Genomic DNA, 17,021 nt, shown 5'->3' with positions numbered 1-17,021 from the left:
TCCATCACAACTTCTCCATTCAACTGGGCTCATCAACCATCACATCTTCCAGAACGGCCAGAAACCTGGGAGTGGTGATCGATGTTCAGCTAAACTTCACAGATCAGGTTGCCAGCACCACTTGGTCCTGTAGATTCATCCTCTACAACATCAGGAAAATTAGACCATTCCTATCCGAGCATGCTACGCAGGTCCTAGTCCAGGCTCTTGTTCTGTCCAGACTGGACTATTGCAATGCGCTACTAGCTGGACTTCCTGCTTGCACAATAAAACCTCTGCAGATGATCCAGAATGCAGCAGCAAGAGTGGTCTTCAATGAACCGAAGAGAGCACACGTCACCCCTCTCTTCATTAAGTTACATTGGCTCCCTACAGTCGCTCGCATCAAATTCAATATATTGACTTCTATATCTTTTCTACTCTATCTATATATAAAAAATAATAAAAATTAGGGCTGTCAACATTAACGCGTTAACGCATGCGATTAATTTTTTCAAATTAACGCGTGAGAAAATATTTATCGCAATTAACGCAGCATCCGTTTGTTTTGACATCCTTTGTCTAGCGTTACATTATGTAATCACGCTCTTATTCGTGTACAGGCTTTTAAACCACTTAAGCGCGATTTAAAACAGTTGCTTTGAGGCGTTCAATGAAGATAGACAGCTTCTAAACTGTGGGACGCGGCAAAACGCAACGCGAGGTCCAGTCTGGTTTGTACAGTAACGGCTGCGTCGGTGAATCTCTGTCAGACAGCGCATCCGTGTTAAGTTCTCTTTCGTGCTTGAATGGATAAAACCACACAAGATTATGTCAGAAAGCCCGTTTTGTCTAGCATTTTCTTAAGCACAGACTTCAAAGTGTAAAATAAAATCTTAAATGAATGCAAAGAGTTGTGAAAATGGGAGTGCGGTGACGGTCAGATCTGCGTACTAAGACAGCTCTTAAAGGGGCCTCGTTCTTAAACGTGCTGCTGTGACTCCTGTCACTAATGTTAATCAAAGAAGAAATCAATGTGATTTTATAGCTTTAATGAGAATTCTTCTGCATTTAATTTATAATTTAGCATTAAAGACTGTAAAGTGTCCTTCAATTTCCTACATGAGCTCTCAATTATACTGTTGAATGGCTATAATTAATGTTAAAATAATCAATTTAATAGAGACATCAGTTACAATACTAATATCAAAATGTTAGCTTTCATAAAATGATGCTGTTAAAGAAATATGTTGTTTCTACATCAATTTGAAGATTAAATGTGAAATTATTAAAATGTAAAAGTATATTTTAAAATATAATTGTTGTGTGCGATTAATCGTGATTAATCACAGAAAAAATGTGTGATTAATCCGATTAATTTTTTTAATCGATTGACAGCACTAATAAAAATCTTAGCTTTGCACACTGTAGTAGGCTTTGTGAGACATCTTTTATTGCACTTATGCTTTTTGTTGTCCTAATGTTGACCCAGTTGCTTCCATTGTTTACCCAACTTGGATAAAAGCGTCTGCTAAATAAATAAATGTGAATGTAATGTAAATGTAAGTAAATAGTTCCTGGGAAGTGCTTCCCAAAAGTATTTTAAGCCTACGTCGATCGTAGCTCCAGTGGTGACAATGGTTCTAGATCAACTTAAGGTTACGATGCTTTTGGGAAACGCAGCCCTGGTCTTTAAGACAGCAAGCTGAACATATGGGCTGTGCAAAGCTCTTCATTTAACATCTAGAAGGCACTCAAGATCTCATTAGCGTCAAACTCTATTGATTTTAACTGCACTCTCTGACGAACGATTGCAACGGAAAATCAAATCAAGGCTGTCAAAAGACCGGAAAACAGCAGACTTCTGACTTCAAATATCTGTCGTAAATCTCTCAGACACAAGCTTCAAGGGACAGACTGCCAAGTTCCTGCACACCCCGACTGTCGGACCGGGATGCTGTGGCTGTAATTAAACACTTTGCTGAACTACAATGATGCATTTCACCCTCATAGACCCTGCCAGGGATCAGATGCAATACGTACCTTATTTTAAGAACCATGACTATGCTATAAGATGCATTTGGGAACTGCTCTAGGAGGATTCGATGAGACTGTGTCCATAATCACAACCTTGAAGAAATAGTTCACCCAAAAATGATGCCATGTTTAAAATGTGTTACTAAAAATAAAACAGCTTAATGGTTTAATTTTTGGGTGAACTATTCCTTTGTCCTAACAAGACAAACTGCAGACCTCAGATCGGCATAAAAGAAAAACTTCTGTTCTGTTTTTAGGTTTAAAAGATACAAGCTTTTGCTTTTATAAGAGTCAGACACATTAGACAGGGCAGATGATTATAGCTAATGAGACCACAAGCCTAGACGAAACCATCCCATATTAACTAGGGATGTAACGATTCACCGTGAGCCGGTTGAAAATCGGTTATAATGAGTGACGATTCAAATCGGTTGAGGCTTGAACTGAATCGCAATACATTTTTTGAACAGCAGGGGCCGCTATTTTCACTGCAAACCTAAACGTGGATGCTGATATTTCTTAAATGCAAAAAAATCCAAGAAAAGCACAGACAGTATTAGTTTGTTTATATTAAAGAGACTTTTTCTATTATTAATTTGTTATAAAATTGCAGTTTAGTTTTGTTATTTGAAATAAAACATTATTTTATCATACAAAGAAACGTGAAGCATTTAAGAAATAATCAGAATCAGAATCAGAATCAGAAGAGCTTTATTGCCAAGTGTGCTTGCACACACAAGGAATTTTCTTTGGTGTTGGAAGCTTCTAGTACAGACATTCAACACAATGACAATACAATATAATACGATTTACAGTCTAAAAGATTCTAAATTGTGCATATATAAAATAAAGACTATTTTACAGAAAATGGGGGATAATAACATATAAGAGACATTGTACAGGGTAGTATATAGTGCAATAGTAGTAAAAGTAGTAAAATAATGCAAGGGACGTTGTTCATTTCTAATTTGTTTCAACTCATTTTTTCAAAATAAATCGTGAGTAAATCGTGAATAAATCGCATCGTGAGATCAGAATCGTGAATCGTTACATCCCTAATATTAACAAATCCAGATTCTGGCCTTAGATATTTCAAGACTGGATGCTTTTGACTGGATGAGTGCGACAGCTCTTTATCAAGTCAAAAACTACAATTTCCCATTATTGTAACTCTGTGTGGTGGTTATCTAAAAGGATATGAAGCAACATGTTAGGCCTATTTCAACTGCTAACTACTCTTAGTCAATGTTGACTAAGCACCAACACAAACCTGTGCCCTTCTAAGATACCAAGCTTAAACAAACCAACATGATTGTTAATAAGTTTGTCTCCAGCAGAACCGGCAGATCCACTTATTTTACAAACCAGTGAGTAAACAGTAACCAGATCTGTCTAGTCAGGTGTAACTAAAAAATAATTAGACTCAAAATCTCGAAAAAGCTACATACACTCTTAAGAATCAAGGTGCCAAGAATAAGGGGTCTAAAGGTTTTCCATAACTATTTATTAGGTACCTTTATTTTTAAGAGTGTAGTAAGCCAAATGCAGCGTCTAGCTTACATCTCTCCTATTTGAACACTATAAAGGGGACAAGGAGTTTAGGGGATGTTGTCTTTGTTTGATCAGGATGAGAGTTGCTCTCCTTGAGGCAACCAAAACAACAGATGCCTGTCAACTTAAATTGTTATTAATGACAATAGATGATAACTATTTAAAACGAAATCACACCCAATAAAAGAGCTATACTCCCAATGGAATAATGCTGTTTGTGGGAAAGGTCTCCATTGACAGGGAGGGGCCCAAACTCCCCTCAAAAACACTCAACCCACCAGACAGCATCAAAATAAGGGACAATAGCAGTTTGTCATGCAGTGTGTTGGTGATGCTGATGTGATGCTGTAACTAAGGCAACAACACCACACAAAAGTAACTCCGTTGGTGGGAGGATAGTGGGGTCAGTTGAAATGATTGAGATGGCAGAATTATATTAACATGCTGTTAAGAGTTTAATTCAGAAATATAACTCACCACCATGCCTATCTCCAGCTTCGGCGGGAGTGACCTGCGGAGCTCCGTGTTTGGATCAGCTCGCGTTTCCAAAGTTCCGTCCCACATCAACTCTTTTCCTTACATCCTTGTTTGATTCAATCATACGTTCACGATCCGGATCGTGCAAAAGCGCCACTAGAGTCCAAAAATTCAGAGAGTCGTCAGACCAGAGACCCCCAAAAGAGCGAAACTAGCAGGCGGGGGGGAAAGGGAGGAGGAAGATCGATCCAGCAATTCTCCAAACAACTCCAACAATCCCGCATCGATACAAACGGACATCCGGTAAACAACTCAGGCATGCGACTCAAATAAAGCCGTCTGTGAGCAATCAGACTCCCCGTAACAGCCACGGCGTCCGCGCGTGCCCGTACCATACGCTCTCCCGTCCATCTCTTGACGTACTGCTGTGAGAATTGTCGGGTCTTTTCGACGCTTCCAAAACAACTTATGGGGTTGCCAGCGGTTGGCCTAACCGCTGTCGAAGACGCTTTTTACGACATATATCGACACACTTTTAACGTTTAGGACGCTGTTATGTGTGTTGACTCACGATGGATGTCATATACGTTCTGGTTGTCGTATACAATCGAAACATTTGTACCCCTGTTTCTGAATGGAGTGTTCCACTGAGGTGCCCAGTCGGACAAAAGGAAGGCTCGCGCTGCTGATCACTGGGCGGAGGCGCGAGATCATCCTCCAATCGAATTTACAAACGAAGCAGAGAAATATGTCGGTCGGTGTATATACACTTACCACACACTTTAAATTAGCGTGTCTGTGGAATTATGAGGTTGGGACAAAAACAGGATAGACTATTTTTTGTACCATGATGTATATGCATAGGATTCCTATGCCACTTGCACAGTACAGGCTTTTAAATCTGTAGCATCCTGCATGGATACGTACAAATTTAGATGAAATCTTTATATCTGTATCATCACAACAACAGCCTTATAGACCCTCGTAATATTCTCAAATACCAACACAACACGCATTAATTTGACATAAAATATAGGTTATATGACAATGAATTTACTTTTTAAGAAAACAAAAGGAAGGCATGGAGATACAGCCATCAATACAGAAAAAAATCATTAGAGGAAGAGCTTTCTTAACATAGATTAAGAATTAAAGTCCTAGATCAACTCACGTGTCGCCCTTCGTTGCATTTTACACTTGTGTTGTGATGCGTGTCTCAGTTGTTCAGGCAGTGAAATACATTTCTGCTTTTTACACCAGCTTTAGGAAATGAGCCTTTCAGAAGGTCATGCAATTTAAAGTAAAATTATGACGAAAAACAACAACATTTGCTTTGCATCACTACTGGCACCAGTCTCAAAATGTGTTGCCTAACATTTTTTATTACTTTACTTGAAAAAAGCGTCAAACAAAAGTATTTTTCAAAGCAGATTTAATACTCTGGGACACCACCTAGTGGTTAATTTTAGAATCAATGGCACCATGTAATTGTGAAATAAACACCAACAATACAGGTTAGGTTTTAAACTACACAACTCCGTTTATTAAAAATATCAGCATTTTTATTCCTATTACATAAAACATCAACTCTGAATGAGAAAACAAATCGAATGGTCTTCCTGAATATTGATGTCTGCTGTTTTTGAGATGAGTTTAACAAATGAGGAAGAAAACTAAACCAACGCTTTCAACATCCAAACCAGTTTCGTTACCATACCTTATACATCTGAAAATGTTTTTTTGGAGAAGAGAAATAATATGCATGACTTTACAGCGTGCAATGAGGGAGAGTTCAGTGCATAATATTAACATTACATAAATGTGTCTCTCAGGCCATATGGTTGATGTTTTTTTATTTGCAACAGTGTTATTATGCAGGTCTGTGACTAACTCCAACTCTGTTATATTTTATCCAGGTTGGTTGCACACACATAGACAAATGAAGTCCACAGTTCTGTTGCAGATGGATTATCTCAGGCCCAACTTCTTTTTCTCCTTTTGTTTCTTACGTACAACCTCCAGGTTACGATCCTTCCATGAGCTCTTTCTCAGTTTGATAGGTCTGCTTCCCACATATTTCCCTACAATTCAAAACAATACATTTGTTTAAACAGCAGGATTTTTAGTAGTTTCTAAAAATATTGAGTGAGCTTTACTGCATTGATCTAAATTCACATAAATTTTGTCCTCGAGCTCACCGTTTATCTCTCTCATGGCGCGCACGTAATCGTTGGGATCTTTAAAACTCACAAAGCCGTAACCCTTTGTTTTCCCTGTGCGTTTGTCTCGAATCACCTTCGCCTTCAGAAAGGACGGATAGCGACTGAATGCTCTTGCCAGGATATCATCGTTCACTTCATTTCCAAGATCGCCACAAAATATCCGGAAATCATCTGGAAAATTGACCCAAAGAGGTGACATGAAAATAAGACAATGAACATTTACAGGCTTGTTTTTTAAGCAGGAAGACTGAATGTTGTAGGTGCCCACACACCTGATTCCCATTCTAAAAGGCTGGTGTCTTCCCATGAGACGCCTGCCGCAACCCGGATGCATTTCTTCATCTTCTCCTGTTTAGATTTCTTTTTATCTTCTGTGCTGATATCAGCAGTCTATAAAAGCACGAATGATGCATTATTAAAACAATCTCTATACTGAAAACTCAGTATATAAAAAACTAATAACAATCACCAACCATCTGCTTTTGTCTCACCAATGGCAGATGGTGGGAATGTTTGTGAAGCTTATCTTAATTCTGTTTGGTGATGCCTGTGGTATAGTGCTACACACTTCACTACTACAAAAAGGATCACCCTGAACAGATCTAAAAAAATGTGCATTAAACCTCTGTGTGTACAGGCTCCGGTTCCGGCTTGCTTGGCCCAATCACGCTGTCATCTGTCGCCATCTCTTTCTTTGCATCCAGAAGTCCAGCGGCCATCACTACAGCCTGTTGCTCTGCCACCAGAGCTGACAACTCCTCCTGACAGACAGAAGAGAAGATTGAACATTTTCCAAAGACATTGAAGATGCTAAAATAAAGTTTTGAATATTTTGGATGTATTCAATACCATTTGGATTACATGGATTTAGATGGACAAAATGTGTCTGTTTATACTTTACCATGCGAGCTTGTTTCTGGCTTTTTATATCTGCTCTCTTGGGGGCAGGAGGTGCTGTGTAAACCGTGGGAGCTGCCTGTATAACGCTAGGAGTCATTTTTGGAGGTGCATGTGCCATAGGCCGTGGTGGTCCTGGTGGTACCATATGGTTCATGCTTTCAACCTGTCGAAAACACAAACTTGAAAATCTGAGGTTTGCTACACTTACACGGTGGTTCGTACAGCACAAAAAAATCTTAAGTAAAAATATTCAGACTGCCAAATTTTTTTTAAAATACTCACTGGTGGCATGGGTCCTATGGGCGGTCCGATTGGAGCCATGTGATGCTGAGGTGGTCCTGACATGGGCGGAGCCATCATCATGGGTGGAGGTGGTGGGGGTCTGGGTAGAGGAGGAGCTATCATGCCCTGAGGAGGCGGCCCACGCATGACAGGCATTCTCTGACCCACTAAGAGAGAAAGCATTCTTGGTCACTCAATAAGTTTAAATGTAATTCAGACTATCCAATGAGTCCTCATTTCCTCATGGTTAATATTTATACCACTAAATTAGGAAGCTATATTAAATACAATATTTATATTTTCCTTACAATGTGTATTACATTTTTGTCAATATCACAATATTACAAAAAAAATGCCTCTTGAAAAATCACATCCCAGACAAAATCCTTCAACTGAAGTACTTCTGAAATAAAGGCTCTGTGACCTAAGACTGGTGACTTAATTTAATACCTGGTCTCTGCAGGACGTGTGGGACAAATGCAGGACGCATCATAGGAGGTGCAGTCACTGGCGGCATGGCTACAGAAAAATGCAAAAATCAGCAAATTAACAAAGGTGCCTTCATTTATTTAAAGTAAACTTAATGTACATTCAAATAGCTGTACCGGGGCCAACAAATGCAGTTGGTGGAGGACCAACAAAAGTAGCAGCTCTGGCATCCAAACTCTGCTGGACCTAATAAAAAAATAAAACGCAGATTAGTCTTTAATTGATACATCACCCTGCTGAAAAAACAATAGAAATGCAATTATTTTCTACCGTAGATCACGATGAACTGTCTAAAATCATTAGATCATCTAAAGCAACAACATGCATGCTAGACCCTACAGTATACCTACAAAACTACTGAAAGAGATAATCCCAGAAATTATAGATCCTCTTCTTGGTATTATTAACTCATCTCTGACATTAGGACATGTGCCTAAAGCATATAAGGTGGCTGTTATAAGGCCCCTTGTCAAAAAACCCCAACTCGACTCTAGAGAACTATGGAACTACAGGCCTATATCGAATCTACCTTTCATATCTAAATTCTGGAAAAAGTAACTCAATTATGCTCCTTCCTCCAAAGGAATGACATCAATGAAGAATTCCAGTCTGGATTTAGAGCATGTCACAGTACAGAGACTGCTTTGATCAGAGTTACAAATGATCTGCTATTGGCATCTGACCGAGGTTGTATCTCGTTATTTGTGCTGCTAGACCTTAGTGCTTCATTCGACACCATTGACCACAGCACACTCCTATATAGACTCGAAAATTACGTCGGCATTAAGGGAATAGCTTTGAAATGGTTTCAATCTTATTTATCCGACCGTTTACAATTTGTAGCAATTAACAATGTGTCACGCAAATCGCAAGTCCAGTACGGTGTACCACAGGGCTCAGTCTTTGGGCCTCTGCTCTTCGCATTATACATGCTACCTCTAGGAGATATAATAAAGCGACACGGAGTTAGCTTTCACTGTTATGCTGATGATACTCAACTTTATATTTCCTCGAAGCCTCATGAAACACAACAGTTCCATCGAATATAAAAAAACTGGATGAGTAACAACTTTTTATTACTTAACTCGGACAAAACAGAAGTATTACTTATTGGACCGAAAACCGCCATACGTAACAACCAAGGATACTGCTTAACTATTGACAGATGTTCCATAAAACCCTCGTCGTCAGCTACGAATCTTGGCGTTCTATTCTATAGTAATCTGTCATTTGAGAGCCATGTCGCCAACACCTGTAAAATAGCATTTTTCCATTTTAAGAATATATCTAAACTACAGATTTGTCTCATTGTTCCGAGGTTACCACAGTGAGCAGGATGCAGTTCATGGCCAGACCTGATGGTAGAGCAGAGAATGGGAAGCGGCAACCTGACAAGAGCTGAGATGATAGAGCTGGATAAAGAAGGACGTGGTGACTTGACACGTCTTCACTACAAAATTTCAAATGCTATTAGATTATTAATGATAATCTTAAATCTATAATTTACCTTATTAGTAAGGTTATTTATTTTTATTTAGCCTTATTGTACAAGCACTATCGAGCTTGTGCAGAGGCAGCAGCTGTTGCCAGAGGGGAACTGGAATCCCCTAGTTGGGCCTGGGTTCTCCTGAGGGTTTTTTTTCTCGATTGGAGTTTTGGGTTCCTCGCCACCGTTTGCATACTGTTTTGCACTGTTTGCCAGGCCGGGGGGGCTGCTTTAGAATTTTAAAGTTTTACTTAATTAATATTGCATATAGGAATTTATAGTCTGTTATATTTGACCTGTGCTTCTCTCTCCTTATTCCTAAATGTGTGCTCTCACTGAGCGTGTGTGCGTACTTGTCCGTGTACGTACGTGTGTGTGTGTGTTCGTGCGTGCTTGTCTGTGTGTGTGTGTGTGTGCGTGCTTGTCTGTGTGTGTGCGTACTTGTCTGTGTATGTGTGTTAGTACATGTGCATATTGTGTGTGTGGAGCGTTTGCGTGCGGGTATGTCTGTCTCCTGTGTTTTCACCTTTTTTCTTGTTTTTACAGATATAACTTTAATTGTTTTGCTTATAGTGAATATGTCTCATGTACAGCTGCTTTGTAACAATGAAAATTGTAAAAAGCGCTATATAAATAAAGTTGAGTTGAGTTTTAAACACACAGAGGCAAATGAAAAATAGACTTATATTCAAGCCCTTCACATTGATTTATTACCCTGAGAACATTATATTTGTATTACATCGTTTGAAAACTCACAAGCCTTTTACTTCATTCTGCAAAGACAAATGACAATGGTCACAGAAAACCNNTGCGTGCGTGCGCGTGTGTGGCGTGCGTGTGCGTGTGTCTGTGTGCGCGTGCGTCGCGTGCGTGCTTGTCTGTGTGACGCGTGCGTGCGTGTCGTTGCGTGCTGCTTCTGTGTGCGCGTGCGTGCGTGTGCTGTGTGCCTTTGTGTGTGTCGTGTGCGCGTGCGTGCGTGCGTGCTTGTCTGTGTGCGCGTGCGTGCGTGTGTGCTTGTCTGTGTGCGCGTGGTGCGGCGTGCTTGTCTGTGTGCGCGTGCGTGCGTGCGTGCTTGTCTGTGTGCGCGTGCGTGCGTGCGTGCTTATCTGTGTGCGCGTGCGTGCTTGTCTGTGTGCGCGTGCGTGCTTGTCTGTGTGCGCGTGCGTGCTTGTCTGTGTGCGCGTGCGTGCTTGTCTGTGTGCGCGTGCGCGTGCTTGTCTGTCTGTGTGTGTGTGTGCGTGTCCGTGTGTGCGTGCTTGTCATGTTAGTACGTGTGCATATTGTGTTTGTGAAGTGTTTTGTATGTGGGTATGTCTGTCTTCTGTGTTTTCACCTTTTTCTTGTTTTTACAGGTATAACTTTTATTGTTTTGCTTATAGTCAATATGTCTCATGTACAGCTGCTTTGTAACAATGAAAATTGTAAAAAGCGCTATATAAATAAAGTGGAGTAGAATCCTGCCCAAAACAAAATAGAAAATTTTATGGACTTAATGGTTATAATAAAAACCATAATGATGTCTACTGGTATGTGATGGATTCTATGCAACAACCTCTGAGTGTGTAGATATTACCTCTCTGTAGGTGTTTGTACCAATGATGTGCCTGACAATGGGTAGAGCTGAAACCAATGCGATTGGCAGAGCTTCAACCATCGTTGGGGCACCAGCAGAACCGGCCACAGGTCCACCTAAGACCTCCTGCTCAAACCTACAGGAGAACCAAGAACAGCAGTCACAATCACTTTACCATAACACTACAAATGTGTACAAAAATGCATGAGTGTAATGTGAAGTACTCACAGCGCCATCTCTGCCTCCATTTCTTTCAAACGCTCTTCTCCAGATTTTAAAGTCATCTTGAGCGTCTCCTGCAAAATAAACAAACCAGTAATTAGGTGTGTAACACTCGAAATATACCAATACTGTCAATAGCATTGATATTAATGACTATGATTATTAATATTGTGTTAATACTTTAGTATCAGTATCTGGTCACTTCAACATAGTAGGTGGTGGTTTTGCACCCTGTTAACATTTTAAGATCTTATGCAATGGTTACAATCTCTCTCTCTCTCTCTCTCTGTAAACTGACACACATTTAAAAATTAATAAGTACGTGCATAGTGTGTACTACGGTTACCGTGAACGTACCACGATAATTGTGTAGTGAAAATCTGCTACTGTGCCAACCCTAACATACAACACACTACTGAGTCCTTCAATAAACGATATATATTAGGCAGCTAGATTTTGACGAAGAGCCTATGTATTTGAATAAGAATATAATCGAGTTAAACCTAATATTAAACAACATATAAAGATACGTCAGCAGGAACATCAATAATACGTACATCAGTAAATGAATCAATGTTTAGATGATTCCACATGATTCTGTTTAAACCAGTAAAACGAAATTAAACTAAATCTCAAAACTACGTTGCAGCATACGATTGGTAAATAACACTTACCGTGATCGCTGTAAAAATAAAATATTTCAGACAACCATGCAGTAAAATAAAATACAACAAAACAGTTCACATAAACCGGATCTTCATTCTCTGTTTCCGTCATGGATAGGTCTTGTTTTTGTGTGGTTGCCATCCTGCTTGGGGTGCTTTATCGCCACCTACTGAGTTGGAGTGTGAAGCGAATGAAAACGAATTAACGAAAGTAACGGTCTCCGCCTGATGGTGAGTGTGAATGTGAAGGTCTGGCTACGCGAGACTAAAACGACAGTGAAGTCCATTCATCATTCATTCATCAACAACACTTTGTGTCGGAGCACGCTGATGTGTTATGGTTAAACGTAAATCTTATTAGTCTGTGTGTTTTTTTCAGCATTGTTTAATATTATATTGTATGATCTTTATTTGCTATAATACACAGCACAAACTATCTCATACAGTAGGCATGTGTTATATATTCACGTCACATAATAACAGTTAGGTGTGTGTTATATATGAAGTGTTTGGTTCCAAAATGGTTTCAAAAATCATGTTTTTTATTATGTTATCGTGTTTTTATTGGGAAACTTTGTTGACAGTATTGATTGGAAAAAAGTTTGGACATTGCCTTTTAAATATATAATAACTAATAAGGTAAGGGAAATATCATTTAAATTATTACATAGATTTTAGCCAGCCAAAGCATACTTAAAAAGAATTTAAAAAGATATAGAGACAAGCTGTTCTTTTTGTGGTGCTCCTAAAGAGACTGCACTTCATCTCTTTTGGGATTGTCCTTGTACACAAGTTTTTTGGGTTGATTTTTGTAAATTTGTTAGTCATAATCTGCTTTTTAATTTTTCTCTGTTGTTTAAAGATATATTGTTTGGTTTCTTTGCAATAAGTAATACAAAAAAGAAAGAATATTTTATTATCTTCTACTGTTACTTGCTAAATTTCATATCCATCGATGCAAATTCTCTCATCAAAAGCCTTCATTTATTGCTTTTAAAAATGAAACTGAACTGTACATTCAGGCTCTTTCATACTCTAAAAACACTAAAGCTCATACAACTTTAGACCTGTGCTTATTTTTTTAATATATTTTGTTAAGTCACTGTGCAAAATTATTATAATTTTTTTATCTTTATTGAACAATTCTTTATGTTGATGTTGTCTTGTTTCATTTTCATTTTCTTTTTTTCCAACCAATTTACTTGTTAATTATGTTATAATGTATTGTTTATTATCGTAATTGAAATGTAAATGTATACTTCTTTATTCATAATAAAAAAATAATAATAAAAAAGATCTTTTTTAAACTAGACATTATACACTTGCAGACTTTTTGAAAGTTCCAGATAGAAACACACTAACTGATCAAATCTGCAGACTGGCACAGACTTTCTGCAACAAGTCCAGACTGAAAATCTGAGCAAAAGTCTTGTAGTGTATTTTAGCCTTAAATTGGCAACGGCCGGCTCCGCCCACTTTAAGCATCAAAACAGCTCCTCAGAAACAAATTTTTTGCATTCTTGGCAAGCCCTGGTTAGTTACTGTTTTTATATGAAATCTGCTATTTTTAATCTTATATCTCACCTGTCACTGTTTTCATGTGATCTCTTCAGCACACAGTGCTTTACTGTGGTCCAGAGGGAGTTCTCAGGAGGTTCCTGTGGAGAAGATAGTAGCTGCTCCAGGTTCAGATGCTCTACTCCGTTGCCTGTTTCCTGTGAAACCAAATATGGATTTTGAAAGTTTAATCGTAAACTGGCGGCATGGTGATACAGTGGTGCACAGCTTCTATCGTCGCAGTGATCAGCTTGAAAAACAGAGTGAAGTTTACAACGGTCGAACGTCCCTCTTCCATGACCAGTTGCCGGCAGGAAATGCATCACTAATGTTAAAAGATATTCAGCCAGAACATAATGGAGAATACAAGTGTTATGTGACATGTAACTCTGGTCTTTATGCAAAGAAGGTGCATCTGCTTGTAGCTGGTAAGTTAAGTTACACATTGTTGCATAATGTGCACTGCTTAAAAATAGTATCCAGTGTATTACACAATATTCAGTAAGTAGTAAGCAGGTAGTGCATTTACTGCAATTATTATTGCAATTCCGATTAGAGGGGCAGAAACTACACCTTTCATTTTAAACAATAAAAATGCTAATACATTTTTTTCAACCCCTCAAGCTCCATATGATGAGCCTGAAATTGCAGTTGAGTATCTCTGTGAAAAAATCGTCATCAGTCTTTCTTCTCATTCCTTTCCTCAACCTGTTGTGACTTGGTTTGTATCCGTGGGATATGAAAATACAACTTTAACTCCTGACAGCAGAGGGCGCTATAGACTGCAGAGCAACATGACGTTGAACCTGAACTCTACAGAAACTGTGAGAGTAGAGATGAGTCTGGATGCGGTGTCACAAAAGTTTAGCTGGGCAGTTACACTACATCCTCATCCAGGTATTTCACAACAATATTATGTAAAGCTGTATTACAATGCCACTGCATTCATGCATGGAGAGCAATGTACAAGGTTTTTCTATTTTTCTTTCAGCTATAAAAGATTTTGTTGACTTGACATTTATTAATTTGTCTGACTCTTAAGGTAAAAGTGAAAAGTGGCACAAGTGTTTACAATATAAGGATTTAACAACAGAATTAGAAATAATGTAAAAAGTCAGTCCCCTACTTGTTTAAAATAATGGTAACACTTTGACTTTTCAAATGATCATATTTCACTAAATTAACATTAATATATCATGACCAAACACTAATAGAAAATTAAAATGTAATAACACTAACCGTGTCATGACATCTATTGCATTAATTACTCCTAAAGGGCTAGTTCACTAAAAAAAACTTCCTTTACCATTTACTCACCCTCATATCATTCTAAACCTGTATGACTTTGGTTTGTAACCAAACAACATTGACCCCGTCCATTGTGTGGATACAAAACCACTGCCAAAACATCTTTTGTGTGTCATAAACAGATTTTGAACGACACGAGGGTGAATAAATGATGACAGAAGTATTATATTTGGGTGAACAATGCCTTTAATAAATTTAACCGTAATTGAAAGTGTTACAAAATAATAGTCCTATAACAGTTAGAAACGTTTAAGATTACACTGTGAGATAGTGGATCAGCATAACAAAACTAATACAATTAATTAAAAATGTGCTTTTTTTCTACAGCATGCTGTGAAGAAAAAAGTCCCCGGTGCAGGATTGGGTTTGGTGTCGCTCTAGTGGTGTTAATACCTGCTGTCTTAATGCTGCTGCTGCAGCGAAAGCGTTGAACACATTTTTAATGTAGCTTTTGCACTTTAGAGGCTAAAGCTTTTTGCACTTAAGAAGACTTCCCTCGCCTCTGTCAGTTTTTGTAGCTCCCTCCAACCCATCACCTCACCCTCTTATGGTATCAATCCCAGTTGAAGCAAAACAAACTTGTGCAATAAACCTTTTTAATAAAATCTTCTGAAATCTTGCGTTGTTTTTTACTCACGGATGGGCTTTAGCTGCCAGTACTGTGAAGATCCAATAGTTATCACAACTTCCATCCAAATATTTCTGTTTTAAAATAGATGTGTCCTTGCAAATGCTTCAGTACTTGTCAAATTCTTGCAGCATTTCACGTAGCTGCCATTTTTTTATACGGATTTACAGAAAGCAAGAATTTTCACTTGGCTGGCCCTCCCAACAAAATCAACCCCCAAAACAGAAACTGCACGTTGTTTAACAACTGAAAATGATATTAGAAGATTCTTCTTTTTTGGAGAATATATTGGATCAATTGCCATTGAGCTCAAAGGTACATTCAATATCATACTATACCTGTTTAAAAAGAGCCAGACGATAAAGACGATTTTCTGGTGCTGGGCTCTACACAAAAGATCCTGCAGGGCACTTGGCTGTACAATATAATGGTGGTGTGGCGACTTTACTGTAATACAAATACAATACAGTAGGTGGCGGTAATGCTGTGAAGATCAGTACAAAATCAAGAAGAAGAACATTTATTCTATCACCTCGGGCTCCCCATTCTTTTGTGTCAGAGCACGCTGCAGTGGTATGATTAAACTTATATATATGTATAATTATTCAGTCTGCTTGATCCTTTATTTTTTCAGCATTGTTTAATATTATCTTGTATAATCTTTACAGGCGATGACTTTAAGGACTGTTACTGTTGTCATATTGGGTATGTTAACATTCACTATGCGGTTATCACAAAAAAACGGCGGTATCGTTACTATGTGCTTTGTAAACTTTGTAAATTTAGAATAAGTTGAAATGATATTTATTTTATGTATGTTGGCCATCACTAACACAAGCGCGTATGTACTGGTGAGTTAGTGAGGAACAATGTAATGATCTTTTTTAGTTAGAGTTGGGGTGATCAGTCATTTTTTGATACAGACAACGTATTTTTAAATTAAACTGATCCCATAAATCAATTATAGTGTTGATTTGTTATTCATTAAACATTGTTTCAGAACCACAATAATACTTTTATTACTGATTTTAAATGTATTCACAAATGTATGTGAGATGTTTCATTAGGATCAACCTGGGTACATACAGTGGGTACGGAAAGTATTCAGACCCCCTTAAATTTTTCACTCTTTGTTATATTGCAGCCATTTGCTAAAATCATTTAAGTTCATCTTTTTTCCTCATTAATGTACACACAGCACCCCGTATTGACAGAAAAACACAGAATTGTTGACATTTTTGCACATTTATTAAAAAAGAAAAACTGAAATATCACATGGTCCTAAGTATTCAGACCCTTTGCTGTGACACTCATATATTTAACTCAGGTGCTGTCCATTTCTTCTGATCATCCTTGAGATGGTTCTACACCTTCATTTGAGTCCAAATGTGTTTGATTATACTGATTGGACTTGATTAGGAAAGCCACACACCTGTCTATATACAGTGAGGGAAATAAGTATTTGATCCCCTGCTGATTTTGTAAGTTTGCCTACTTACAAACAAATGAAGGGTCTATAATTTTTATGGTGGGTTTATTTTAACTGATAGACACAGAATATTTAAAAAAATCAGGGGAAAAAAATGTTATATAAAGGTTATAAATTGATTTGCATTTCAGTCAGTGAAATAAGTATTTGATCCCC

At 38.2% G+C, this 17,021-nt stretch overlaps 4 protein-coding genes across 8 annotated transcripts in view; 2 read left to right on the top strand and 2 right to left on the bottom strand.

Annotated features, from left to right (window-relative positions):
- The window catches only part of arhgap33 (Rho GTPase activating protein 33), a 44,790-nt gene extending 39,521 nt beyond the window's left edge, over window positions 1-5,269 (bottom strand). For 2 of the 5 annotated variants that reach the window (XM_057341254.1, XM_057341253.1), the window contains exon 1: window positions 4,045-4,701. Coding sequence is in view for 3 of the 5 variants with exons in the window: in XM_057341253.1 (XP_057197236.1) it covers window positions 4,045-4,131 (87 nt within the window). In the remaining 2 variants the exon portion in view is untranslated. Of the gene's footprint in view, window positions 1-4,044; window positions 4,702-5,215 lie in introns of those variants that run through there. The other 3 variants (XM_057341250.1, XM_057341251.1, XM_057341255.1) reach the window with 3 other exon arrangements.
- Window positions 5,270-5,542: 273 nt separating this feature from the next.
- On the bottom strand, window positions 5,543-12,007 carry rbm42 (RNA binding motif protein 42). The gene is made up of 11 exons (XM_057341257.1): window positions 11,893-12,007; window positions 11,225-11,292; window positions 10,997-11,132; window positions 8,054-8,123; window positions 7,899-7,967; window positions 7,449-7,615; window positions 7,168-7,329; window positions 6,890-7,027; window positions 6,539-6,656; window positions 6,243-6,437; window positions 5,543-6,125 (listed from the first exon to the last, which is right to left on the bottom strand). Exons 2-11 carry the CDS (start codon window positions 11,278-11,280, stop codon window positions 6,013-6,015), a joined length of 1,224 nt encoding a protein of 407 aa, XP_057197240.1. The 5' UTR covers window positions 11,281-11,292; window positions 11,893-12,007; the 3' UTR covers window positions 5,543-6,012.
- Window positions 12,008-13,507: 1,500 nt separating this feature from the next.
- LOC130558001 (V-set domain-containing T-cell activation inhibitor 1-like) lies at window positions 13,508-15,337 on the top strand. The gene is made up of 3 exons (XM_057340178.1): window positions 13,508-13,868; window positions 14,065-14,337; window positions 15,076-15,337. The coding sequence occupies exons 1-3, from the start codon at window positions 13,613-13,615 to the stop codon at window positions 15,177-15,179; spliced, it is 633 nt and encodes a 210-aa protein (XP_057196161.1). The 5' UTR covers window positions 13,508-13,612; the 3' UTR covers window positions 15,180-15,337.
- Window positions 15,338-15,880: 543 nt separating this feature from the next.
- The window catches only part of LOC130558000 (CD276 antigen-like), a 6,881-nt gene continuing 5,740 nt past the window's right edge, over window positions 15,881-17,021 (top strand). The window contains exons 1-2 of the mRNA XM_057340177.1: window positions 15,881-15,949; window positions 16,045-16,081. Of these exons, the coding sequence (XP_057196160.1) occupies window positions 16,048-16,081 (34 nt within the window). The 5' untranslated portion in view covers window positions 15,881-15,949; window positions 16,045-16,047. The remainder of the gene's footprint in view (window positions 15,950-16,044; window positions 16,082-17,021) is intronic.

This window comes from Triplophysa rosa, linkage group LG8 (genome assembly GCF_024868665.1).
Source record: "Triplophysa rosa linkage group LG8, Trosa_1v2, whole genome shotgun sequence".
Lineage (NCBI taxonomy): Eukaryota > Metazoa > Chordata > Actinopteri > Cypriniformes > Nemacheilidae > Triplophysa > Triplophysa rosa.
Note: the sequence above shows the minus strand (reverse complement) of the source record. Positions and strands in the feature narration are given on the sequence as shown.

Bases quoted from the DNA above. Each gene is read 5' to 3' on its own strand.
- rbm42 (XM_057341257.1), bottom strand. From the start codon at position 11,280: ATGACTTTAAAATCTGGAGAAGAGCGTTTGAAAGAAATGGAGGCAGAG. The intron at 7,330-7,448 runs GTGAGTATTTTA...TGTTTTCGACAG, and splicing joins CCATAGGACCCATGCCACCA to GTTGAAAGCATGAACCATAT. The intron at 6,438-6,538 runs GTGTGTGGGCAC...TCAATTTTCCAG, and splicing joins CCTTTTAGAATGGGAATCAG to ATGATTTCCGGATATTTTGT.
- LOC130558001 (XM_057340178.1), top strand. From the start codon at position 13,613: ATGGATTTTGAAAGTTTAATCGTAAACTGGCGGCATGGTGATACAGTG. The intron at 13,869-14,064 runs GTAAGTTAAGTT...CAACCCCTCAAG, and splicing joins GGTGCATCTGCTTGTAGCTG to CTCCATATGATGAGCCTGAA. The intron at 14,338-15,075 runs GTATTTCACAAC...TTTTTTCTACAG, and splicing joins TACACTACATCCTCATCCAG to CATGCTGTGAAGAAAAAAGT.